At 45.3% G+C, this 19,105-nt stretch overlaps 2 protein-coding genes across 8 annotated transcripts; both read right to left on the bottom strand.

Annotated features, from left to right (window-relative positions):
- Window positions 1-246: 246 nt before the first annotated feature.
- pgghg (protein-glucosylgalactosylhydroxylysine glucosidase) lies at window positions 247-5,689 on the bottom strand. 3 transcript variants are annotated; one of them, XM_062462467.1, is made up of 14 exons: window positions 5,246-5,689; window positions 4,706-5,001; window positions 3,901-4,123; window positions 3,324-3,756; window positions 3,096-3,215; window positions 2,623-2,754; window positions 2,422-2,533; window positions 2,148-2,220; window positions 1,945-2,081; window positions 1,598-1,731; window positions 1,410-1,505; window positions 1,197-1,294; window positions 896-1,107; window positions 247-514 (listed from the first exon to the last, which is right to left on the bottom strand). In XM_062462467.1, the coding sequence occupies exons 2-14, from the start codon at window positions 4,950-4,952 to the stop codon at window positions 462-464; spliced, it is 2,070 nt and encodes a 689-aa protein (XP_062318451.1). In that variant the 5' UTR covers window positions 4,953-5,001; window positions 5,246-5,689; the 3' UTR covers window positions 247-461. The 3 variants fall into 3 exon arrangements, with proteins under 3 accessions (XP_062318451.1, XP_062318449.1, XP_062318450.1); XM_062462465.1 differs by having other exon boundaries at window positions 4,706-4,968; XM_062462466.1 differs by having other exon boundaries at window positions 5,457-5,689.
- Window positions 5,690-7,103: 1,414 nt separating this feature from the next.
- On the bottom strand, window positions 7,104-18,795 carry zmp:0000001167 (protein phosphatase 1 regulatory subunit 12A). 5 transcript variants are annotated; one of them, XM_062462460.1, is made up of 25 exons: window positions 18,416-18,793; window positions 15,519-15,649; window positions 14,993-15,111; window positions 14,435-14,591; window positions 13,989-14,133; window positions 13,815-13,889; window positions 13,649-13,734; window positions 13,099-13,301; window positions 12,748-12,857; window positions 12,233-12,427; window positions 12,021-12,103; window positions 11,822-11,911; window positions 11,554-11,652; window positions 11,321-11,431; window positions 11,086-11,176; window positions 10,677-10,799; window positions 10,482-10,569; window positions 10,173-10,276; window positions 10,018-10,074; window positions 9,903-9,925; window positions 9,737-9,800; window positions 9,538-9,642; window positions 9,324-9,374; window positions 9,002-9,052; window positions 7,104-8,538 (listed from the first exon to the last, which is right to left on the bottom strand). In XM_062462460.1, exons 1-25 carry the CDS (start codon window positions 18,689-18,691, stop codon window positions 8,452-8,454), a joined length of 2,724 nt encoding a protein of 907 aa, XP_062318444.1. In that variant the 5' UTR covers window positions 18,692-18,793; the 3' UTR covers window positions 7,104-8,451. The 5 variants fall into 5 exon arrangements, with proteins under 5 accessions (XP_062318444.1, XP_062318442.1, XP_062318445.1 ...); XM_062462458.1 differs by having other exon boundaries at window positions 12,233-12,430; window positions 18,416-18,792; XM_062462461.1 differs by having other exon boundaries at window positions 10,692-10,799; window positions 12,233-12,430; window positions 18,416-18,792.
- Between the last annotated feature and the right edge of the window lie 310 nt (window positions 18,796-19,105).

The raw sequence follows: 19,105 nt of genomic DNA, 5'->3' as shown, positions 1-19,105 counted from the left end.
CCTCACACATGTTCGCTCAAAAAATCCATTCTAATTAAGCATTTACTGGCAAAGTATGTTGATACCCTCTCAGAACTGTTGTCATGGGGACATGAACTGGGAATCTTTTAACATTGTTTTACATTTAATCAAGGATATTAAATATGATATACATTGACTTAACCATACATGAACCCCGAAGACATATTTGTGAATTAAGATTTATTTGTCAATTAAGTGTATGTGTCATCCAGACTCACAAGGACCTGATAATTGCTATATTTCAAGAACAATTTATTATAGTATCATATTAGGAATAAAATGCATTCCTGTTTTTATAATGTATGTAGATTGTATCAAAGTGTATTTAAAAAAAAACATGAAGACATGGACTACAGCGGTTTTGTGGCATTTAAGTGCACAATCCCTACTATCACACAGGATAAAGAGTACATTCCTCAGTTTGGCCCACAAGACAACGTTCAGTCCAGTCTACAGATTTCCCCAGCCTCTTGAGGAAAAGTCACTGGTTTTCCTGAGGAAACAGCCAGTAAAAGAAAGAGTAAGTTGTGGTCATCGTTTAAGGAATAAAAAAAAGAACAGTTTGATTAAGTTAATCAAACACTCTCCAGGTGTCAATATTTTGTCAAACTTTGTACAGTTCCCTGATCGATCATTTTTTACATCTGGGAAAATTACCACTTGAACAAATAAAGCTTTTTAAGATTGTAATGAATGAATAAGAGCCGTCAAAACACACAAGTTTTAAAGACTTTGAAATTAACCAGCTTGACTTACTGTCATACACAGTTTCCATAAATGTGAGCTACTGTGCAGCACCAGCAAATATTTCATGAGGGATGCATGCTTCATAAACATCAGCATTTTTGCATTGACTGTTTGAAGCTGGTATTACCTGGTATGAGAGGGATTTTGGTTCCTGAGGATTTCAGAATGACCTGCAGAGCACAGGGTTTGGCATCTTCCTGTTCCCTCAGAATAATGCACACTTCCTGTCCCCTTACCAACCAGTCCATCTTACCACCAAGGTAACTTACACCCCTTATACAAAGCTGAGATATGTCACTGGGCAGAAGTGGGGCAAAGGCGAGACAATCTTTCTGTACTCTGAGAAGACAAAACATAAGCGATAGAGTTAACATACACTCTTTTGTTGGACTAAAGGTTTATGAAAAATATGAGAGGGTAAAACTGACCTGAAGCCAGTATAGCCAAACAGCGCAGCTTGCAGAAATCCCCCCATGCCTGTGAGAAAGTTGACTGCACCTGAACCATCTGTTGACTCACTCCATACCTTAAAAATAAAAAGTAAATTGCACACACACACTCACAAGCCGTGTTCATGGGACAAAGAGCGACAGAAAGAAGGAGATAGTTCAGTTACCAGGAATAATCTACATCACTCTGACCTGGAATGGGCCTTGGATGTTTTTGAAGCACTTCTGAAGTTCTTTTTGAGCTTTTTCAGCCTCACCTAGCTCCAGCCAGCCTACTGCAAACATACTCTTGCAATGGGAGAGATAGACTCAAAGCATTACATCTTACTGTTGCATGTATTATAATTGCCATTTAGAGTGTAATTTAGTCGGTAATTTACCCATGTCATGGCTGGACCATGGGGATCTGTGACAGCCTCATATAACTCCAGGTCATTCCTTCTGACCTCTGGAGTCATTGGCAGACCCAGAGGATAACCCAACATCACTGTGTCTGCCTGCTTCACTGGATGGCCTGGAAAGCCGACAGCACATTAAACATCAGTATAAAAAAAGAACTTCAGCAATGGTTTACCATCCTAACAACAGACTTTTCCAGCAGCTATCGTCTGCGGTTTTAAAACCCGGACCAACCGATAGCTTCTTCCCGTAAACTTTGATTGACAGTCAATTAGATATTGTTCAGTTGTTCTGCAAAAGGACAGGGCTTTTTACAGAGAAAGCTCACCTTTCTTATAGCCATCAAATTCAGGGTGATATTTAATCTCTGGGTCAAATGGAATTTTGATTCGGTCAGCTATCTGCTGCCACTCTGGGGGTGCTGGGTAGTTGAGGAGACCAGCCAACTCCACAGCAAACTGGAGACTAAGAGACAGAGAATATTAAAATGTCATGCATTTTGGGTCCTGGTGCATGAGCACATTTTTGTACCTGAATTTGGCCACTGTGTTAGTGTACACCGAGTTATTGACATCGTAGTAATACTCATCAGGTGGCATGACACCTGAGAGACAAGGAAACAAGTTGGACAATGAATGAAAAGCTATAGATATTAACTTCTCTAAAATCAGGGCATAATTATGCAATTGTTTTGGAAGTGTTCCATGGCATTCTTAATACTTCAAGGACAGTTATATCATCAGCAAATTGTTATTAGTTATTGCCTGTGAAGTGGCTTCATACAATATTGTCAATGTCACTTTACCCAAGATGTGATAGTTCTCCTCTTCTGAGCTCCAGGTTACTCTAGAAACCCAGTAATCTGCCACCCCCCAAATCACCTCACTGCCCCGGCCTTCAGTGAACATGGACAGATCCTGGAACAGTCAGACAAAGCAGCTGTATAAAAGGTGGACAGAGGACAAAGACTACACTCGCAAAACGAACGACACAGATAATGACATACCTGTGTGAGGTAAAGGTAGTTTTGGAAAGCAAGGGTGATATCTCCATTTATATGGATTTCCTGTTTTCCATAGATGTCCTCGGGACACACCTCTCTTCCTGACACAGCACTCTCCCACGGGAACTTGAGTCCCTGTTAGGATACCATCTATTCAATAGAAGGTCCACTGCAGCAGGACTTATCACATGACACGAGTTCACAAGATTTGACTTATTCAGAGATGCTTTCATGAATCCTTTGGTAGATGGTTAGAGGTTAGATCTCCAGACGTAGTTATTTACTTGGGGTGGGAATCTTTTGGTACCTCACGATTCGATTCTTGGGGTCACAAATCGATAAAAAATCGATTCACGATTCTTTGGGATTTTTTATCAAAAAAATAATAATTATATCGATTTTTTACATTTGTGAATCAATGTGAATCGCTAGAAGACTGAATCGCGATTCAAATATGAATCACCCCTATTCTTTACCTTGTATCCCTGCTTCTCGGCATTGTCTCTGGCACCATCCACTGTGCTCACCCTGTACTCCAGCACAGCCCTGGCGAACTTAGGGTAGAAGAGAGCAATACTGGGATACATCCATGTGTCCTACACAGGGATGAGAGAGGGATGGGGTGAATCCGGTTTTACCCATTACCTCCACATCTTTGTAAAAACAACAGTCACTCTTTGAAGTTTACAGTAGACAAGTCTTACCTGGTCCCAGAACACGTGACCCCAGTAGTCCTGCCCCTCCCCTCCATTAGACAGACCTCCAGGACTGACCCCCCCAAACTTGGAAGCCTCATGCAGGTAAGGGAAGGCACTGATTAGGTAGAACATGCAGCCAATCAGGGCCCTACTAAGTGTATCAGGTCCAGTTAGCTCCACCAAGCTGCCTGCCCATAGCTCCTCCCAGGCCCGCTGGTGGGAAGGACGAAGGTCCCCAAATGCCATCATCTCCAGACCTCTGTCATAATGAGCCTTGGCCCCCTCTGCACTGTTGGACAATGCTACAATGAACCCCCAGCGAGACTGACTCTGCTCCGGTTGCAAGGTTAGAGAGGGCATCATAGGGGTCCATATCATGTGTACACTGGTACATGTGCCTCCAGGGACCTCAGCAGTGGTGGTCTGTCCATGGATGTGCCTGGTGGATACAAAAAATACAGTGTGGTATCTAAATGCCAATCTGATTGACTCTTAAAGAAAGGAAGAATGTTCCTGTTAGATAACCATTTTTCTACACCAAAAAAGTATGCTTCCTTTGTTTTTACACAGAGCATATCCTCACCTCCCACCTTTATAGTCTGGTGCAGACTGGAAGATAATGTCTTTACTGTGAGGTGTGTATGAACTTTTCAGCTTCACCGTGAATGATTCCTGTGAGGCTTCCTGACGCACCAGCAAAATCTCCATGACCAACAGGTTGGTATCGTGCCGATGAGCATAGAAAGACTGTGAAGCAGTGACGCTAGCAGTGATGCTAGCAGTGCTAAACGAGTGAGTGAACACACCTGTGAGGCAAACAGATCGAAAGGGGAAACAGAGAAAGAGTAGGAGAGATGCTATAAGAAGTAGATACTAGCTCATAGCAACAGTGCTCCAGTTTATAGTCTATGCCAGGGGTCCCCAAACTTTTTTCTGCAAGGGCAAGATCATTTTTCATTTCTTTAATGTGGGGCCGGGTTGGTCTGTAACAGAAAATAACATGGGCCGGAGTGACTACCAGTATTATTGTGGAGATGTTATTATAAGGGAAATTTTAATAGGTAATAACTAAAGGAAATGTTAGTTTGAAAGCCAACCTTAATTATCAAATACAGATATGATATCATTAAAACATATATGCCTATTTAAAATTAAAATGTCAAAATATGTCTCTGGCATTGTTCAGAGGGCCGGTCCAAATGTGTGGGCGGGCCGTATTCGGCCGGCGGGCTGTAGTTTGGGGACCCCTTGCCTTGTCTATGCAAACAGTAGATTCTGCGTCATAGTGAATTAATAGAAGGAAAAACTGTGACCAGATACAGTATCATTCTAGTAACATTGAGAGAGTGTTACACCAAAAAGCACAAAGTCTACAGGCCGACTATTACCTGTTCGGGTGTTAAGGGTGTAGGTGTGCATGCTCTGCTCCTCTGTCTCCATTGTCACAGCAAGGGGGCAGGGAACATCTGCCCGGTGACAGTCTCCACCTTCGCCATTATACACTCCACCCATGTGCATGATTTGGTTATACACTGTCCAGCCAAGCAGCCCATTGGCCAGTGGAGGTAGGTAGCGGGGGTCATTGGGTAATGTATCTGTGCTGAAGATGTAGGGGTCTGGGCTATCAGTGGCCATCGAGAGGTGCGGTCCACTTTGAAAGATTAAAGGTTAAACAATAAAGTACCTGGAACAAAAGTCACACACAGACACACACAACTACCATAAAAAATGATATTCTAATCATATAATAAGTTATATAGTACCTATGTCAACAAATGACACAAACTTGACAATTCACAGAAGAACTTCTGCATTGGTAGGCATCAAAGGTTAGTATAGTTACGCATGATTGGCATGATTTGTGAGTGAGTTAAACATTGGCTAACAGCAACAGATTCAAGCCATATGAGTAAAATGGATCACCTCACCACAAAACAATGAGACGCAAAATATATTGAAATACCAATATCATTTCAAAAGAGATGATTAAAAGAATATAGAGAATCCGTAAAAGTCTCAGAGACAATGTCAAAGTGTCTTTACTTTCCACTCTAGAAAGGAAAATTTTGCAGTGTACACATGGAATGCATTTTCCATGAAAATCCTAGCAATATTCTCATGGTCTCGTCGCACTCTTACGTGAAGAGAAGGGGTACCTCCGTATGCAAAAGGGGGAACGCTGAGCAAAAAGTAACATTGACGATTTGATGATACGTTTAAACGGTAATTACTGTAATTAACAGTAATTACTGTTACCGTTGCAACGATCAATCTGAGTAATCCAAAGAGAAACCGTGTCTTTGTAAAAAGAAACCAGTAAAACTTTGCTTCCAACCAGTTTTGCTATGTCGAGTAGGTGGGACTATGCTTGAGGTCATACCCAGACTTCGGTAAAATCGCATGTCTGAACAGGATTACTAGAGTACGGATTGGATTTATTTTATGGATGTATTTTGGTTGAAAAACGTGGCAAGGATCGGAAGTTCATAGGTTATCTCAAAGTAGCCTACCTCTTCAGTTTTATTCATCAATCCACACCCTAATTTCTGACAGATCCACATATATTGTACATTTTATTGTCGTACATTGGGTAGAGTAATTTTTCTGTATACAACCTACTTGGATTGATTTAAGAAGATAATCAAAGAAATGACACAGCGACATGCAGGTCGCTGTGTCAAACTGACCTAAAAATGTGTATACAATACAAATACATAAATAATCTAAAGATATGAGAGAATGGCCCTTATTAGCTAAATGTGAAATCAACCAGGCTACTGTGCATCATTCATGGGCTTCATTGACAGTTCAAATAGCAGTGAAGCAGAACCATCTCTAGGTGGCATAAAAGAGCTGTTTGGAGTTTTACTGGCTGCATGCCGTGGGTCAGAGCCACAAACCCTGGGAAAAGAAGTGCTTTGCCCATATAAGGTTGCAATCCATCCGCTTCCCTCTTCCTCCCTAACTCCCTTCCTCTCTCTCTTCCTCCGTCTTTCTCAGACCTAAGGGATATTTACAGAGAGTGTGCCTCGGCCAGTTCAGCCTACCTTATTAGGAGCTGAGCTTGTTGTCAGCAATTCTATCCCTACAGGACAGTGGTCTATCTGCTCATGCACAGATGAGACAAGCAGATGGGAGTGTGGGAGAACTACAGCTTGATTCCTATGGATGGGAACTCCATCTTTGTCTGGGTTCTCATGACTCTACATAACATCTGGCTCCTTGCAATTCAAAGGACACAATACCGAGAGTATATTTCCAAACGTACACTTTTAAATCTTTGATAAATTGAACCAACACATCTCAGTGGTCTGTGTCACCCCCACCAAATCTTCAGTGCAACTTTGTGTGGGAATGTCAGGGAAATTATTCCAGCTGTTCCTCTACTCATTTTTTTCACTCCATCCGAATGATGTAGGACATCTGGCTAGCAGGCCCATAAGAGGACGGGACACTATTATGGGGGTGGGGGGATAAGGAGGACGCAGCAAAGGAAGCCAAACTTTCAGATGCTCACAAATGACAGATTGATGATACCACTGGTTGCAAATGCACAGACATGTTACCAAGAACAGTCAGGCATTTCAGGGAGCTCGGGCAGTGTCTATAGGAAGCTTGCTACCATCCTCTGGAGACAAAGACAAAGTGAGAGATGAGCTTGTTATCTGTCTAAATGCTTGAAAGGAAACATCATAGCAAGCTGGTCCTACAATATGACCTTTTCTGCAATATGGGCTTATGGGTAAAAATTATGTCAACACTAACTGTACATAATCAACCATTGGCTACAAACACACACTCTTTCTTTATTAGGTGCTGACATTCATTTAATATATTAGAAAACCAACATGTGAAGGAAGACTACATGACATTGAATTTCAGAAGATTATTATTCAAGACTAATATTTTTTTATACACATGTATAATACAAAGAACTGTGCTCCCTTTGCAAGAGGGAGGGATTGACATTAGACAATGAACAAATACGAAAATAATATCTTAATCATGATATCAATGGTAATAGTAAAAAACAATGCATAGCATATTAGGCTTTTACAGAACAGCAAGTTCTGTTGTGCAATGACCTTTGACCTTCAGCTCTGTGGTGTTCCACTTCTCCCTCTCCCAACAGATAGAAGGGAGTATGGGTGACAGAGAGTTGTTCTGTACAAGATGATTCATAAGGAGGATAGGCAAAAGCCTCACAGATCTGGTATTGCTCTGCAGTGACTAAAGTGCTGCGGTCAACAGACCTGTATCTGCGGTCATTAAGGGGCATGGAGTGTGTCCGTGGTCACAAAGAATAGTGGGGAGTGCAGTGGTGGAGAGGTAGGTGGGTTCAAACACTCATGCGTGGAATGAAACTACCAATAAAAAGGTCCATGGACTTCCCCTATCTTCAAGAGTCAAGTCTGTTGGACATGAACTGGCAATTGGCTGTTCAGCCTGCCTTACTGTTGAAGGAAAAGAACAATGTTTAGTCAGGATATTAGAAAATAATGACTGGATGGATGGGTGGAGGTCATAAAAACCATTGTCACAAGTGCCTGGTAGATCAGAGTGGGGCTTCGATGGTTAGTAGTCTGTGGAGTAAATTAGTGGATATGTTGCGTGAATGTGGTCACAACAAATAAATAGAAAGTGGGAGCTAAAAGAACACAGTTGCCGTGGGCTTGTGGAATGTGCATCAAGGGTTTGTGATGCACATAAAGGAATGCGTGTGCATATTAGTTTCCCCCTGGCACACAGTTCTAGATGTGTGTTTATCCATGTTTCACAAGCCAAGGGCATTCAGCCTGGTCAAGTCTCTCTTTGCTACTGTGGAAGCTCCGGACCAGAGCTATACATGCCTACATACCTTACGTCCTGTGGTGAGAAGTGGGGATTAAGGCACACACACACTGAAGCCACTCTGATTAGCCGAGGCTACATTGAAAAGGCATCACAATCATGTCAAGCTATGGTGCTCTTTTGCATTGGACATTCTCTGTTTCTCCCCCCCCCCACCCCCCTCTTCTCTTTCTTTGGCACTGGGAGGAATGTGAGGAGGGAGAGGGGTGGGAAGGGCGGACGGAGGGAGGGATCGAGGGTGGAGGAGGGGTTCCCTGTTGGTTTTCTGATTCCCTCTCTCCGTCTATTTGGAGAGCTTGCTTATGACACGGATCAGGGCTCCGTTTTCATCTTTCAGACGCTGGTTGTCGGCTCTCAAGTCCCCTAAAACCTGAAACGGTAGAAGCACATGATTGCGTGTTGAGTTGAGGATGGACTATGATGCACGTAGTCAAGTGTTGTGTGGGTATATTGAAACAATGTCTAAACATGTTAACACGGTTTTTCATGTTATCCTTTTTTGTATCTGCTGGTTATGAGTCACTTCTAAAAAGCGGGATTAATAAATCAAAAGAGGACATCGGTAAACTAAATATCTCAAATGGATGTTAAGGGTGTTGCAGTGTTTCTAGTAAAGGTCAAACACGTCTGGCAGCTGGCTTGTTTACCAGTCTGATCTGATGAAAGCTAGAGGCTTCAGCAACTACGCAGCCAGACATTCCCCTTGTTTGATACTTCAGTGAACTGCCACGGTTCCAACAACACCAGTGATTTGCACTAGCTAATCAGGCATGTGCATGCTGAGTGTCTGTTGACGATATGAAGGTTCGTTTTGTTCTCTCTCTCTCTCTCACCTTCAGCTCCTCCTCCAGCTCAGCCACTCGCCGCTCCAACATCCTCCGCTCCTGAAACCCCAGTAACAGAGAGAGAGAGAGAGAGACAGAGAGACAGAGAGAGGGAAACGGGAATGGACAGACCAAGATGGGAGATGTAGCACGGACAGACAGATAATAAGACAGACAAAGTGGGAGAGTGGATAGAGTGAGAGAAAAGTACACAAACAGAGAGGGCAAGACAGAGAGACGGATAGCGTGACCAACAGACAGTGGTGGCCAAAGTGTGGCAAGCCTGTGCATTAAAACATCTGGCATTTTCCCGATGACACTAGACCCTTACCTTTTTCTCTAATTCGAGCAGGGCTGAGCAATCGCTAAATCGTTCCTGTCTCTGTAGCATACATGGCATAATAACATGGTCAATAGCAGTTCAAATATAAAAAAAATGTCATATGCGGTGAAAAGGTTTGGGTAAGTCCTCTTTCATTTTGCATTCGAAATACATTGTTACATTTGTTCAAATGAGTAGCTAGAGAACTGAGGCCATGTGTCACCTGTGTGGCTTTGTCCAGGTCCAACCTGGTCTGAGTGACAATCCTCTGGGAGTCTTGAAGCTGACACTGAAGTTGGCTGTTCTCTCTAGAAACATCTTCAAAAAGCTGCACTCAGACCACACAAAGAAACAAAGTGAGTGACTGGGTGAGAGAAAATAGACAAACTCGATTGCCAAATTCAAACGGTCCAATCCATTACCTTCTTATAATCCTTTGTTTCAGAGCTCCCCCCCAGAAGACAGTCGTTACAGGACAGGTCAGACCTGAGAGGGGCATCAGAGGTACCAATCTGTCAGTCATTACTAAGTTTAGATACACGTAAAGGAAGTAGGACAGATCAGAAGACACAAGTAACCAATCCATACCTGGACCTCAACTGCCTTCCTGCCTGTTACGAGAAAATCGAGTGGATATTGGTCATTTTTCCGGAGTACATGCAGAGACAAATACAGACAGAGAGAGTCCGATATGCAGACAGACCTGTGGCTCCTGCGTGCCTCCAAACTCCTCCTCACCACTGGGATCGTTGTCATCACTCTGTGGAAACAGATAGGACAGACAGACAACGGTTTGTGCCAAAGCCTTGCTTCCAGTACCTTCCAGCACAACAAAATGGGACTAGTCCAAACGCTCACCTCTCCAGCCCTCTGGGCTCTCCTCCTGGCTCGGGCTCTCCTTCTCTCTCTACTCTCCCTAGCCAGTCTGTCGCTCTCACTCTCCCCTGTCCCACCCTCTGCATCTGAACAAGGAAACAAGTCATCAGATGAAAATACCTCTTACATTCATGTTCATCTTATCATGTTCATACGGTCATCAAGATAGAAGCATAGGGTGACTCATTTTAAGTCAACAAATGATAAGGAATATGGAGAGGTACTGGAAAGAAAAAGTGAGTGATTGAGTTAGAGAGCGGGAGAGAGAGGGTGTGTCTGTGTAACGCCCACCTCTAGGGCGAGGGGTGCCAGCAGGCTGGGTGAGGCCCAACAGGTCAGACTTCTGCAAACTAGCAATTCGAGACCTCCAGCTCACCTCCTGTCAACACATTGAATCATCATCTTCCTGGACACCTGGCATGCGCCAACACACGATACAGGCCTTAGACTGGTGTCCTTTCATGTACCGTGCAGTGCATTCATTACCTGAGGATCACTCACCCCCTCTTCTGCCTTCATTTGGTTACCCTCGTCCTCTTTCTTGTCCTTCCCTTTGTTGTCGGTCTTCATGGTCTTCTCTGCCTCCTGCAGGTCTGTTAGTGTCACCCCCTGGACACAGAGCAGAGAGAAAGGGATTCTGGAATGTCTTTAATGGCTGACAAGTGGCAACAGAGTCCATCGAGCCAAAAAGTATGATCGGAGACAGATCTGGAGTCGTATAGCATTTGGAAATTCAGTCAAATACCGGCAGCATTTGTTTGAGACTGCCTGACATGTTGCCAGACAGGCTGGGTTTGCGCCGCTGAGACACACTATTTGTTCCACTGCACCAGGCTGGCTCAATCAAACCCAGATATCCCCCTCAGTTGGGGCATGGGCTGGTTATGCTGCTGACCTGAGTGGAGCGCCGGGACTGTCTGGCATGTCTGGAACGAGCCTTCCTCTGGGCCTCAGCCTCCTCATCACGCACCGGAGTCAGATAAGACCTGGGCAGAATGTAGCCAACACCTAGTTAACATCCAGCTCCGTCTGAACACAGCCGGGCCCATTGTTTAAGGTCAAGTTGTAAACATCTATAAAAAGAGACAGGTACTGTAAACGTTGGAACAGAGCCGCAGGCCCTAACTCACTTGCGCCTTTGCTTGGTCTCAGAGTCTACTGCTGTCGTGGTTACAGAGTTGGTGGCGGTGTAAGTGGTGACGGAGACCGGGTCCTTCTTCTCAGCAAGTTCCTGAGCTTGTCTGGAGAGAGGTAGCGGAGAAGCAGTGGCTGTCAGGCTCGCATGGAGTCAGTCAGCTAGGAAGGCAGTCAGTCACAGACAGACGCAATGAGCCAGAGATTTGGAGCCGGAGTTGTTGTGTACCTCTGGGCCACCAGGCTGTTGAGCCGACTGAGTCCAGCAGAGCTGGCTCCTGTGCTCGAGGTCAGCGTGGGGTCATCCACCCTCCTTCCATAAGAAGAGCTGGAAAAACACAGCCGAAGCCATTGTAAAACGAGACCCGCGGCCATTCTGTACAGTCGCACATAAAGCAGCATTCACAGGGCATAGCCAGAGCCAGCGTTGCACTGCACACACCGCAAACAAGAGCGCAGACAAATGCAGAAAAGGGTGATGGGGCCGCGTGACTGACCTGCGAGGCAGGGAGGAGTTGGAGATACTGAGGTCACCCCCTGACTGACTATTGTGGCGCCGGGTGTAAGAGGAGCTACGACTTAGCCAGCTGAGAGAGAGAGACAGACAGGGTGGCACAAGGAAAGAGATGCGGTGAACCTGAAAACAAGCGTCTCATTCCACCAGCGTGTCAAGGCAGCCGGGACGGGCATACACACCTGCTGGAGCTGTCGGGGTTGCTGTCCGGGATGTTGAAGAGGCGGCGTGTCGGAGTGGGAGGCACCCTGGCGAGCCTAGGCTCCTGGGACAGAGAGAGGAGGGAGTTTATCCACAGTGTTAATGGCGCTAATACGCATTTACATGTTGTACAGAGTACGGTGTTTTAGAAGCAGTCGTGTGACTGCAGGGTGGGCCTTCAGGGGGCAGATACCTTGGAGTCCGCCTCAGAACTGAGGCGAGGGCTGGAGGCGGAGCGCGTCATGCCCAGGGCAGACTCAGAGTCCCTGCTGCTCTCCTGGCCGGGGTCAGCCACGCCGGCCGAGCCCAGAGTCACCGAGCTCCCTGCCTTCCTCAGAGAGGTCCTCCAGGAGCCAGGGGCCTCAGGGGCTGGGGGCTTCCCTGGGTCCTGCTGCACAAGGAGGAGACACAGCACATGCTGCTCATCTGATCATAAGGTGGTGGCCTCAACCACAATACTACCCAGTCATGGAGCCGGGAGCAGTAGATGTTCTCCTAGCGAGAAACTTGAACCAAGCTTATCAGTGCAGTTATGTATAAGAGAGTTTAAGTCAGGTATCAGACTGTAAATGTAAAATCAATTCCTTATCACTAAAACTGTGAACTTCTACTCCTTAATTTGCACTGCACTTACTGTACCCACAATTTGTAAATTGCTTTGGATAAAAGCAGAATAAAAAAATGTGAATGTGAGTCTGAGAGTCTGACCTTTTTAACCTGGTTTCCCAAAGTACTAGTTGCCGTAGAGGTAGCATGGGGTGCAGAACTGTTGCGCTTATTGTTCAAGTTGTTGATAATCTCTCGGTTTTTTGCCTTCTCTGCAACAGCATAATCAGACAGATGTTATTATAAGCCATTACAACTTCCATTGGACTGTGTAATAAAGTCACTCAACAGTCACAGTATTAAATACACAGAGGGTTTGGAATGTAAAGCTCCACACAGCACAGCATTGCCTTCAAAGGATGTCTACCACGGATATGCAGGGACAAGGCACGTGATACCAAGGTAGGCCTATCTAACTTGGTCACAGTGGTAAGGACAGCGAGTTCCTCTCACCTGACTCTGTGTCGCTCTCGGACTCGCTCTCGTCCTCAGAGCTGGAGCTGCAGGAGGCCTTGGTCTGAGCCTGGGCCTGGGAGGCTGGCGGGGCCTCCTCCTCCTCGTCCTCAGCAGGGCTGCTCTGCAGGGCCAGAGGGGGGTGCTTCTCACGCTCGTGGAGACAGATCTTCTCCTTGCTGCTCATACGAGAGATTGAGGTCCTGCGGGGATGGGGCAAGGGCAGAACGACAGGTGGCATGCAGGAGCCAATCAGTGTGGGCAATCACTGGGTGCAGCCAATGAGAGAGTGTATGTGTGGGATGGAGAATCCAATCGAGGAGGCAGAGAGGCTGACAAGTGAAAACACGGTGCTTTTAGCTGTGTGCTGTGGCTAGGAGCTGGAAATGAACTGTTTATCCAATATGAAGAGTTACTACTTGTGGGTGGGTCGTCACAAGAGGGTGCAGGGGAACATAGGCAATCGTGACATCATACCTTCATGCAAACACGATGAGGTGCCAGTGATTCGGTGATTAAATCAGACTGAAACACACGCTTGTACACTGACCTGCGTGGGCGAACTGGAGCCATGGAGATAGGCGGGCTGGTCTCGATAACAGGCGTCTGAGAGAGTTTGGCTTTCTCAGTGCGTAGCTAAGAACAAATACAGAACAGCGTTAGTAACACAAAAAGTAGCCAAAGCTGGTTAAACTGAAGGCAGAGACAATAATTACAGCATTTTGTTTCTTCTGCAACTCCTCCAGAGTATCAACTAGATTCTCGTCAGCAACATCCAAAGGGGTCTGGCCCTGAAATAAGGACAGTCAAGGACAGCCCAGAAGTCAACATACAGCATAATAATATTGTGTGTGTGTGTGAGAGAGTGGTGCAGGTGCCTGCCTCCTCACCACGATGTTGACGGCAGCCATGTCACACATGTTGTCAGCCAGCAGGGAGCACACCTCCTCCTGTCCCCAGTGAGCTGCTGCATGCAGTGGGCTCCACCCATCACAGTCCCGGCTATCCACATCCAGCCCACACTGCAACAGCACCCTGAGAGAGAGAGACAGAGAGAGAGACACAGAAAGACCGAGCGAGAGATAATGAAAGAGTGGGGGATGAAAGGAGAGAGTTAGAGAGAGAGTTAGAGAGAGAGAGAGAGAGAGAGTTAGAGAGAGAGAGAGAGAGTTAGAGAGAGGCATTTAGCACAAAGGGGCAGTGGGAAAGAAAAAAACGACACAAGGGCAGAGCAGTGAATAAAAATAAGTGTTTCGGGTCCCCAGATTGATGCCAAAAGCTGCCACGTGGTCACTTCTTGTGTGTGTGTGTGTGTGTTTGTGTGTGTGGAGCTCACTTCATGACTTCAATGTAGCCCTTGGCGGCAGCTACGTGGAGAGCGGTGGCCTTGGTGTTTGGGTGAGGTGTGAGAGTGCCACTCCCTGCCAACACAGCCATGGCATCCTGCAGCATGATCCTCTCCTCCTCCCGCCTGGCCTTGTCCACGTCTACGCCTGAGGGTCACACAGGTCAGACAGAACACACACATACAAGTTATCACACACATACAAGTTAGCACACACATACATGTGAACACACACATTAACAGACACTGGGATGTAAAGGTTAGGTAAGAGACAATGGTAGGTAAACAGAGTGGTCAATGATGTGTATCGTTTGGTTAGTTTAGTTTACAAATTAAGTTTTTCAGAGCAGCCTGATGTTCCTATAGTAACATTACAACTACCCCCGCTATTATCAATTTATTAAGATGTCAAGACCAAACTATAACAACAATATGTGCCAACAACGTAATATCTGTCTGGCAAAGTACAGAGAATAGACTTGGCAGGAAGTAGCCATCGGGAGCCAGGACAGATTTATGCATGGGTTAATTAGGCCACATAGTTCCCACCCTGCTTCTTGATTTCAGCCTTGAGGAGTCTCTCCATGGCATCCTCTGTGGCCACATCCAGAGGAAGCTCTCCTTCACTGTTAACTGCCCCCACCTGCGCACCATGCTCTATCAGGTACCTGCAGCAAACACACACACACACACGAGGCACTACGCTAATATGGTTTACATTTACATTTAGTCATTTAGCAGACGCTCTTATCCAGAGCGACTTACAGTAAGTACAGGGACATTCCCCCGACGCAAGTAGGGTGAAGTGCCTTGCCCAAGGACACAACGTCATTTTTGCACGGCCGGAAACGAACCAGCGAACTTCTGATTAGTAGCCCGATTCTCTAACCGCTCAGCCACCTGACTCCCAATGGTTGCTCACATTCACATGACCCCCCCCCCCTCCCATATATTAGCATTTTCTTTACTTTTGCATTCAGATTCTTGCTCACTCATTTCCGATTGTCACACTTGCGATGACATCTGAGGGCCTATATTTTGGCATAACATGCAAAGTGTGATAATAAACACCCACTTGGTGATTTGGATGAAGCCGCAGGAAGCTGAAGCATGAAGAGGAGTCCAGCCTTCGTTGTCTCCCCGGCTCACATCGCTCCCGCTCTCCACCAGGAACTGGACCATCTCTGCGTTTTCATCTATACATGCCTGCCAGGAGACACACACAGACTGAACTACAACCACTATACAAGGAGCCTATGTAATGTAATGTAATCACTTGGCAGATGCTTTTTATCCAAATCAATGTACAGGGTGGGGATTTGAGCATTTGCCCGCAAAGCTATACTACCTATGCTATCACAATGCAATACGTCTGTAAAGCCGTTCAGAATTTTAGTAACGTAGAATACAGTGCTTTGTGTGGTTATTTTTCTGCACACTTGGCAGAAAAGGATGTATGCACTTTACAATAAAATAAACAATTTGGGGTCCCTTTTCAGACTGATTAGCTACTAATACAAAGCCAGACTGTTATAAAACCTATTGAAAGGGATTGGGAACAGTTATCTATTCTGTCTAGTATTCTCTGGGGGGAAAAGGAGCTGTTAAAAGCTGTGTGGGTGGTAGATGATGGCATCTAGTCATTCCTCATCCCAGTACCTTAGAGATGGCTGGTGTCGGGGTCTGATTGTATGATTGATAACAATCTATCAATCTAGGCTAAGTGCTATCAGTCTAGCGAATATGGTGTATGACACAAGAGCTTATCCAACACCTCAGCCTAAAGTATGATTAAACTGCTTGAACAGGTTACATTTAACACGAGGTACATGATAAATGTTAGGAGAGTACTGGAGACAACTCCCAATGCCTGGTCCGAGAACAGCTCTTGCTTTTCATTGTTTATTTCTCTCCAGGCCTTTATTTATATTTCACCTGCGAGAGACCCTCCTTCCAGAGCTCCCTAAGCTATCGACTCCAGTTTCCGAGAACTTTTTAGCTCGTAGAGCATACTGTCTATCAAGGCTTTCATACGCCAGCTAAGAGGCTTTCCTTGAAGGCACTAAGGCACCTAAATTGACTAATCACAAAGCTATTTAAGCCTGCTCCCCATGTTCATGAAGTGGGATAACTGGTAGGCTGAAGTGGTTTACGGAATAGAGATCTCCACCCTCTCCAGTAGTCCAGGAAAAGGTAGGTCTGTTCTCCCCTGTACTGGAGGCCCATAAAGGCTCCCTATGATGGATGCAAGTGTGCAGCCAAGGGGGACCCCCACACCCCCTCCTTAACTACTGTGAACTCTCCACGGAATGAACAGACGGGCACTTATTCTACTCCTTTCTATGAATGTGCAACGTTTTCTACCAGTCCTTCACTGGGTCATCAAGTGACTCATTGTGGAAATCGCCTTTGACAACAGCAGCTTGAGCAGTTTGAGGAATGTTTTCCATTTCTTCATCTGAAATCCCCAAAGTCCCTACCATGGGGACTTGGCAAAGAGAGACAGAGAGAGTGAGACAGAAAAAATAGAGAAGAGGGAGCAGCGCGAGGGAGAAGACAGAGAGGCTTTGGATGAAGGGGATGGAAAGTTTAGAGAGTGTAGACCTATATTTAATTCTAGTTGCCAGGCAACTAGTGAGCAACAGGGGAGAAAGGGATGGACAGCAGGAGAGAGAGACCACACTGGGTGACAGCAATGCACAGACAACCAAACATGAAGGCGCAAACACGTGCACATCTTAACACAGAGACTGCTCTTCAGGTATTAAGAGACAGGCATGGCAAGAATGTGCATGTCTTTTAGCTCAAACCATTTTAACACAACAAGATAGCCTACGATGGTTGTCACTGGCAAAAGATATGGGTTAAGTTAATAAAGTTAATTAAACTACATTGCATTTAATGAACATAATGGGAAACAAATGTGTAATTGTGTATATCTTCATGACAAATAAAAAAAGTGGAAGAAATAATGCATTACTGGGGACGTTTATGACATTGATACTGCCCAGACTAGTTCTGTTCCTTTCTGTTATGACTCATACAGCAGGGTGGTAGCAAGCAGCAATGCTAGGTTAGCCAAAATCATGTTAAAGACACAGATACGCTGACTTGCCTCTGTGTGCGTTATATATTAATTGAAATACAGCTACTGTACCCTGAAATACGTCAGAAACATTCTCTCAAATGTAGGCTATACAAAACACAGCTTTCACACCCCTATTTGAGCTGTGTGATGGGTAGTATGTGACTATAACTACTTTGTCAGACTGCTCAATAACATGATGATAACAAGAATGATTGGAATAAGAGTGATTATAGATCACTGCCTGAAGTGAAGACATTAGGCCCTCGATGAACCTAACATTTAAAATACAAAGCAAGTGCTGGTTCTAACATCAAGTAGCCTACCCCAGGAACCGCCCCCGAAAATATAAGAAAACAAAGCTAGTCAAATATAAACAGCAACTTCAAAACATGTTTCCTTGTCTTATCTAGTCTTTAACAACAAATTAATGAATGTTTGAAGACTGATAAAACGCACTATATATCTGCATACGGGCCAACAGTATTTTAAACGTCTGCAACGGAAGCAGAGTTTACAGTGTCTGTTTTCAAGCTCCCCTTTCCGTCTTGTGTCGAATACTCCAGCAGAGGAAAAAAAGCAAACTTTTACGCTGACCCAACCTACCTTTGTTAGTTTTCATATCGTAATACCACGGCAGATTTCAACGCCAGGTTAAGTGTTGGTTTATGCATATCTAGCTGCCTACATTCTGAATTAGAATAGCCTATTTTGCGGGGGGAAATTTGCCAATAGTAGAGGAGAAAGACCGATGTTCAAGTTCATCGGTTATCTTCTTGCAGTAGACTAATACTGTATAGCCTGCTACTGTGATAAGGTGTTGAGACTCCCGACGCTGTTACAGCTCAATAACTATGGTAAAGCAACTTTATGTGAAGATATCATACCTGATGAAGCGCTGTCAATCCATCTATATTGGCATGGTTGATATCAGCTCCCTGTCTTAGCAGCGCCGCCACCTCTTCCCGGTCCCCAGCTGAACAAGCAGCCATAAATACGGCCCCTTGAGCAAACCGAACCTTGGCCCGTCGCGTCCCTGGTCCTGTCGCAAGTTCCCGTGTGTCCGGTCCTGTTAGCTCGGCTTCTGAGCCCAACCATCGTTGTAATTGATCCTGTCGTCGCTGCTTAGCAGCTTCGGACCGGGAACGGTCATTCGCCGCCATCTTCCTCGGTCTCTCCGGAGCAGATTCAGCTCATCGTGCGCAACGGGACAAGTCAGAATGGAGCTTTTTGGATTTCTTTTTTTTCAAGACTGCGCCCACTGGTGGATGTGAAAACTATGCAGCCTGCGAACTTTGGAAGGACGCTGCATCTGAAGGGACATAGCCTTGAGGATGACGCATTCTCAAGACTCCTACACAGATTATTACCGCTGCATAAATCAGTGACTGAACGTGGCCTACAGGCTATATGTATTAAAGCTACAGCTGTCTGAGTTGGCTTGTGGGTTGGGGTTAGTAAACGTGAACCATGTAATTTGCTAATTTGCTAATATTGCATTGACAATACATTGTTGTTCAACAATTAATTTTATTTTCATTGTCTTAAATGTGCAGAAATAAAGGCACTTCATATCA

Source organism: Osmerus eperlanus, chromosome 5, assembly GCF_963692335.1.
Source record: "Osmerus eperlanus chromosome 5, fOsmEpe2.1, whole genome shotgun sequence".
NCBI lineage: Eukaryota > Metazoa > Chordata > Actinopteri > Osmeriformes > Osmeridae > Osmerus > Osmerus eperlanus.
Note: the sequence above shows the minus strand (reverse complement) of the source record. Positions and strands in the feature narration are given on the sequence as shown.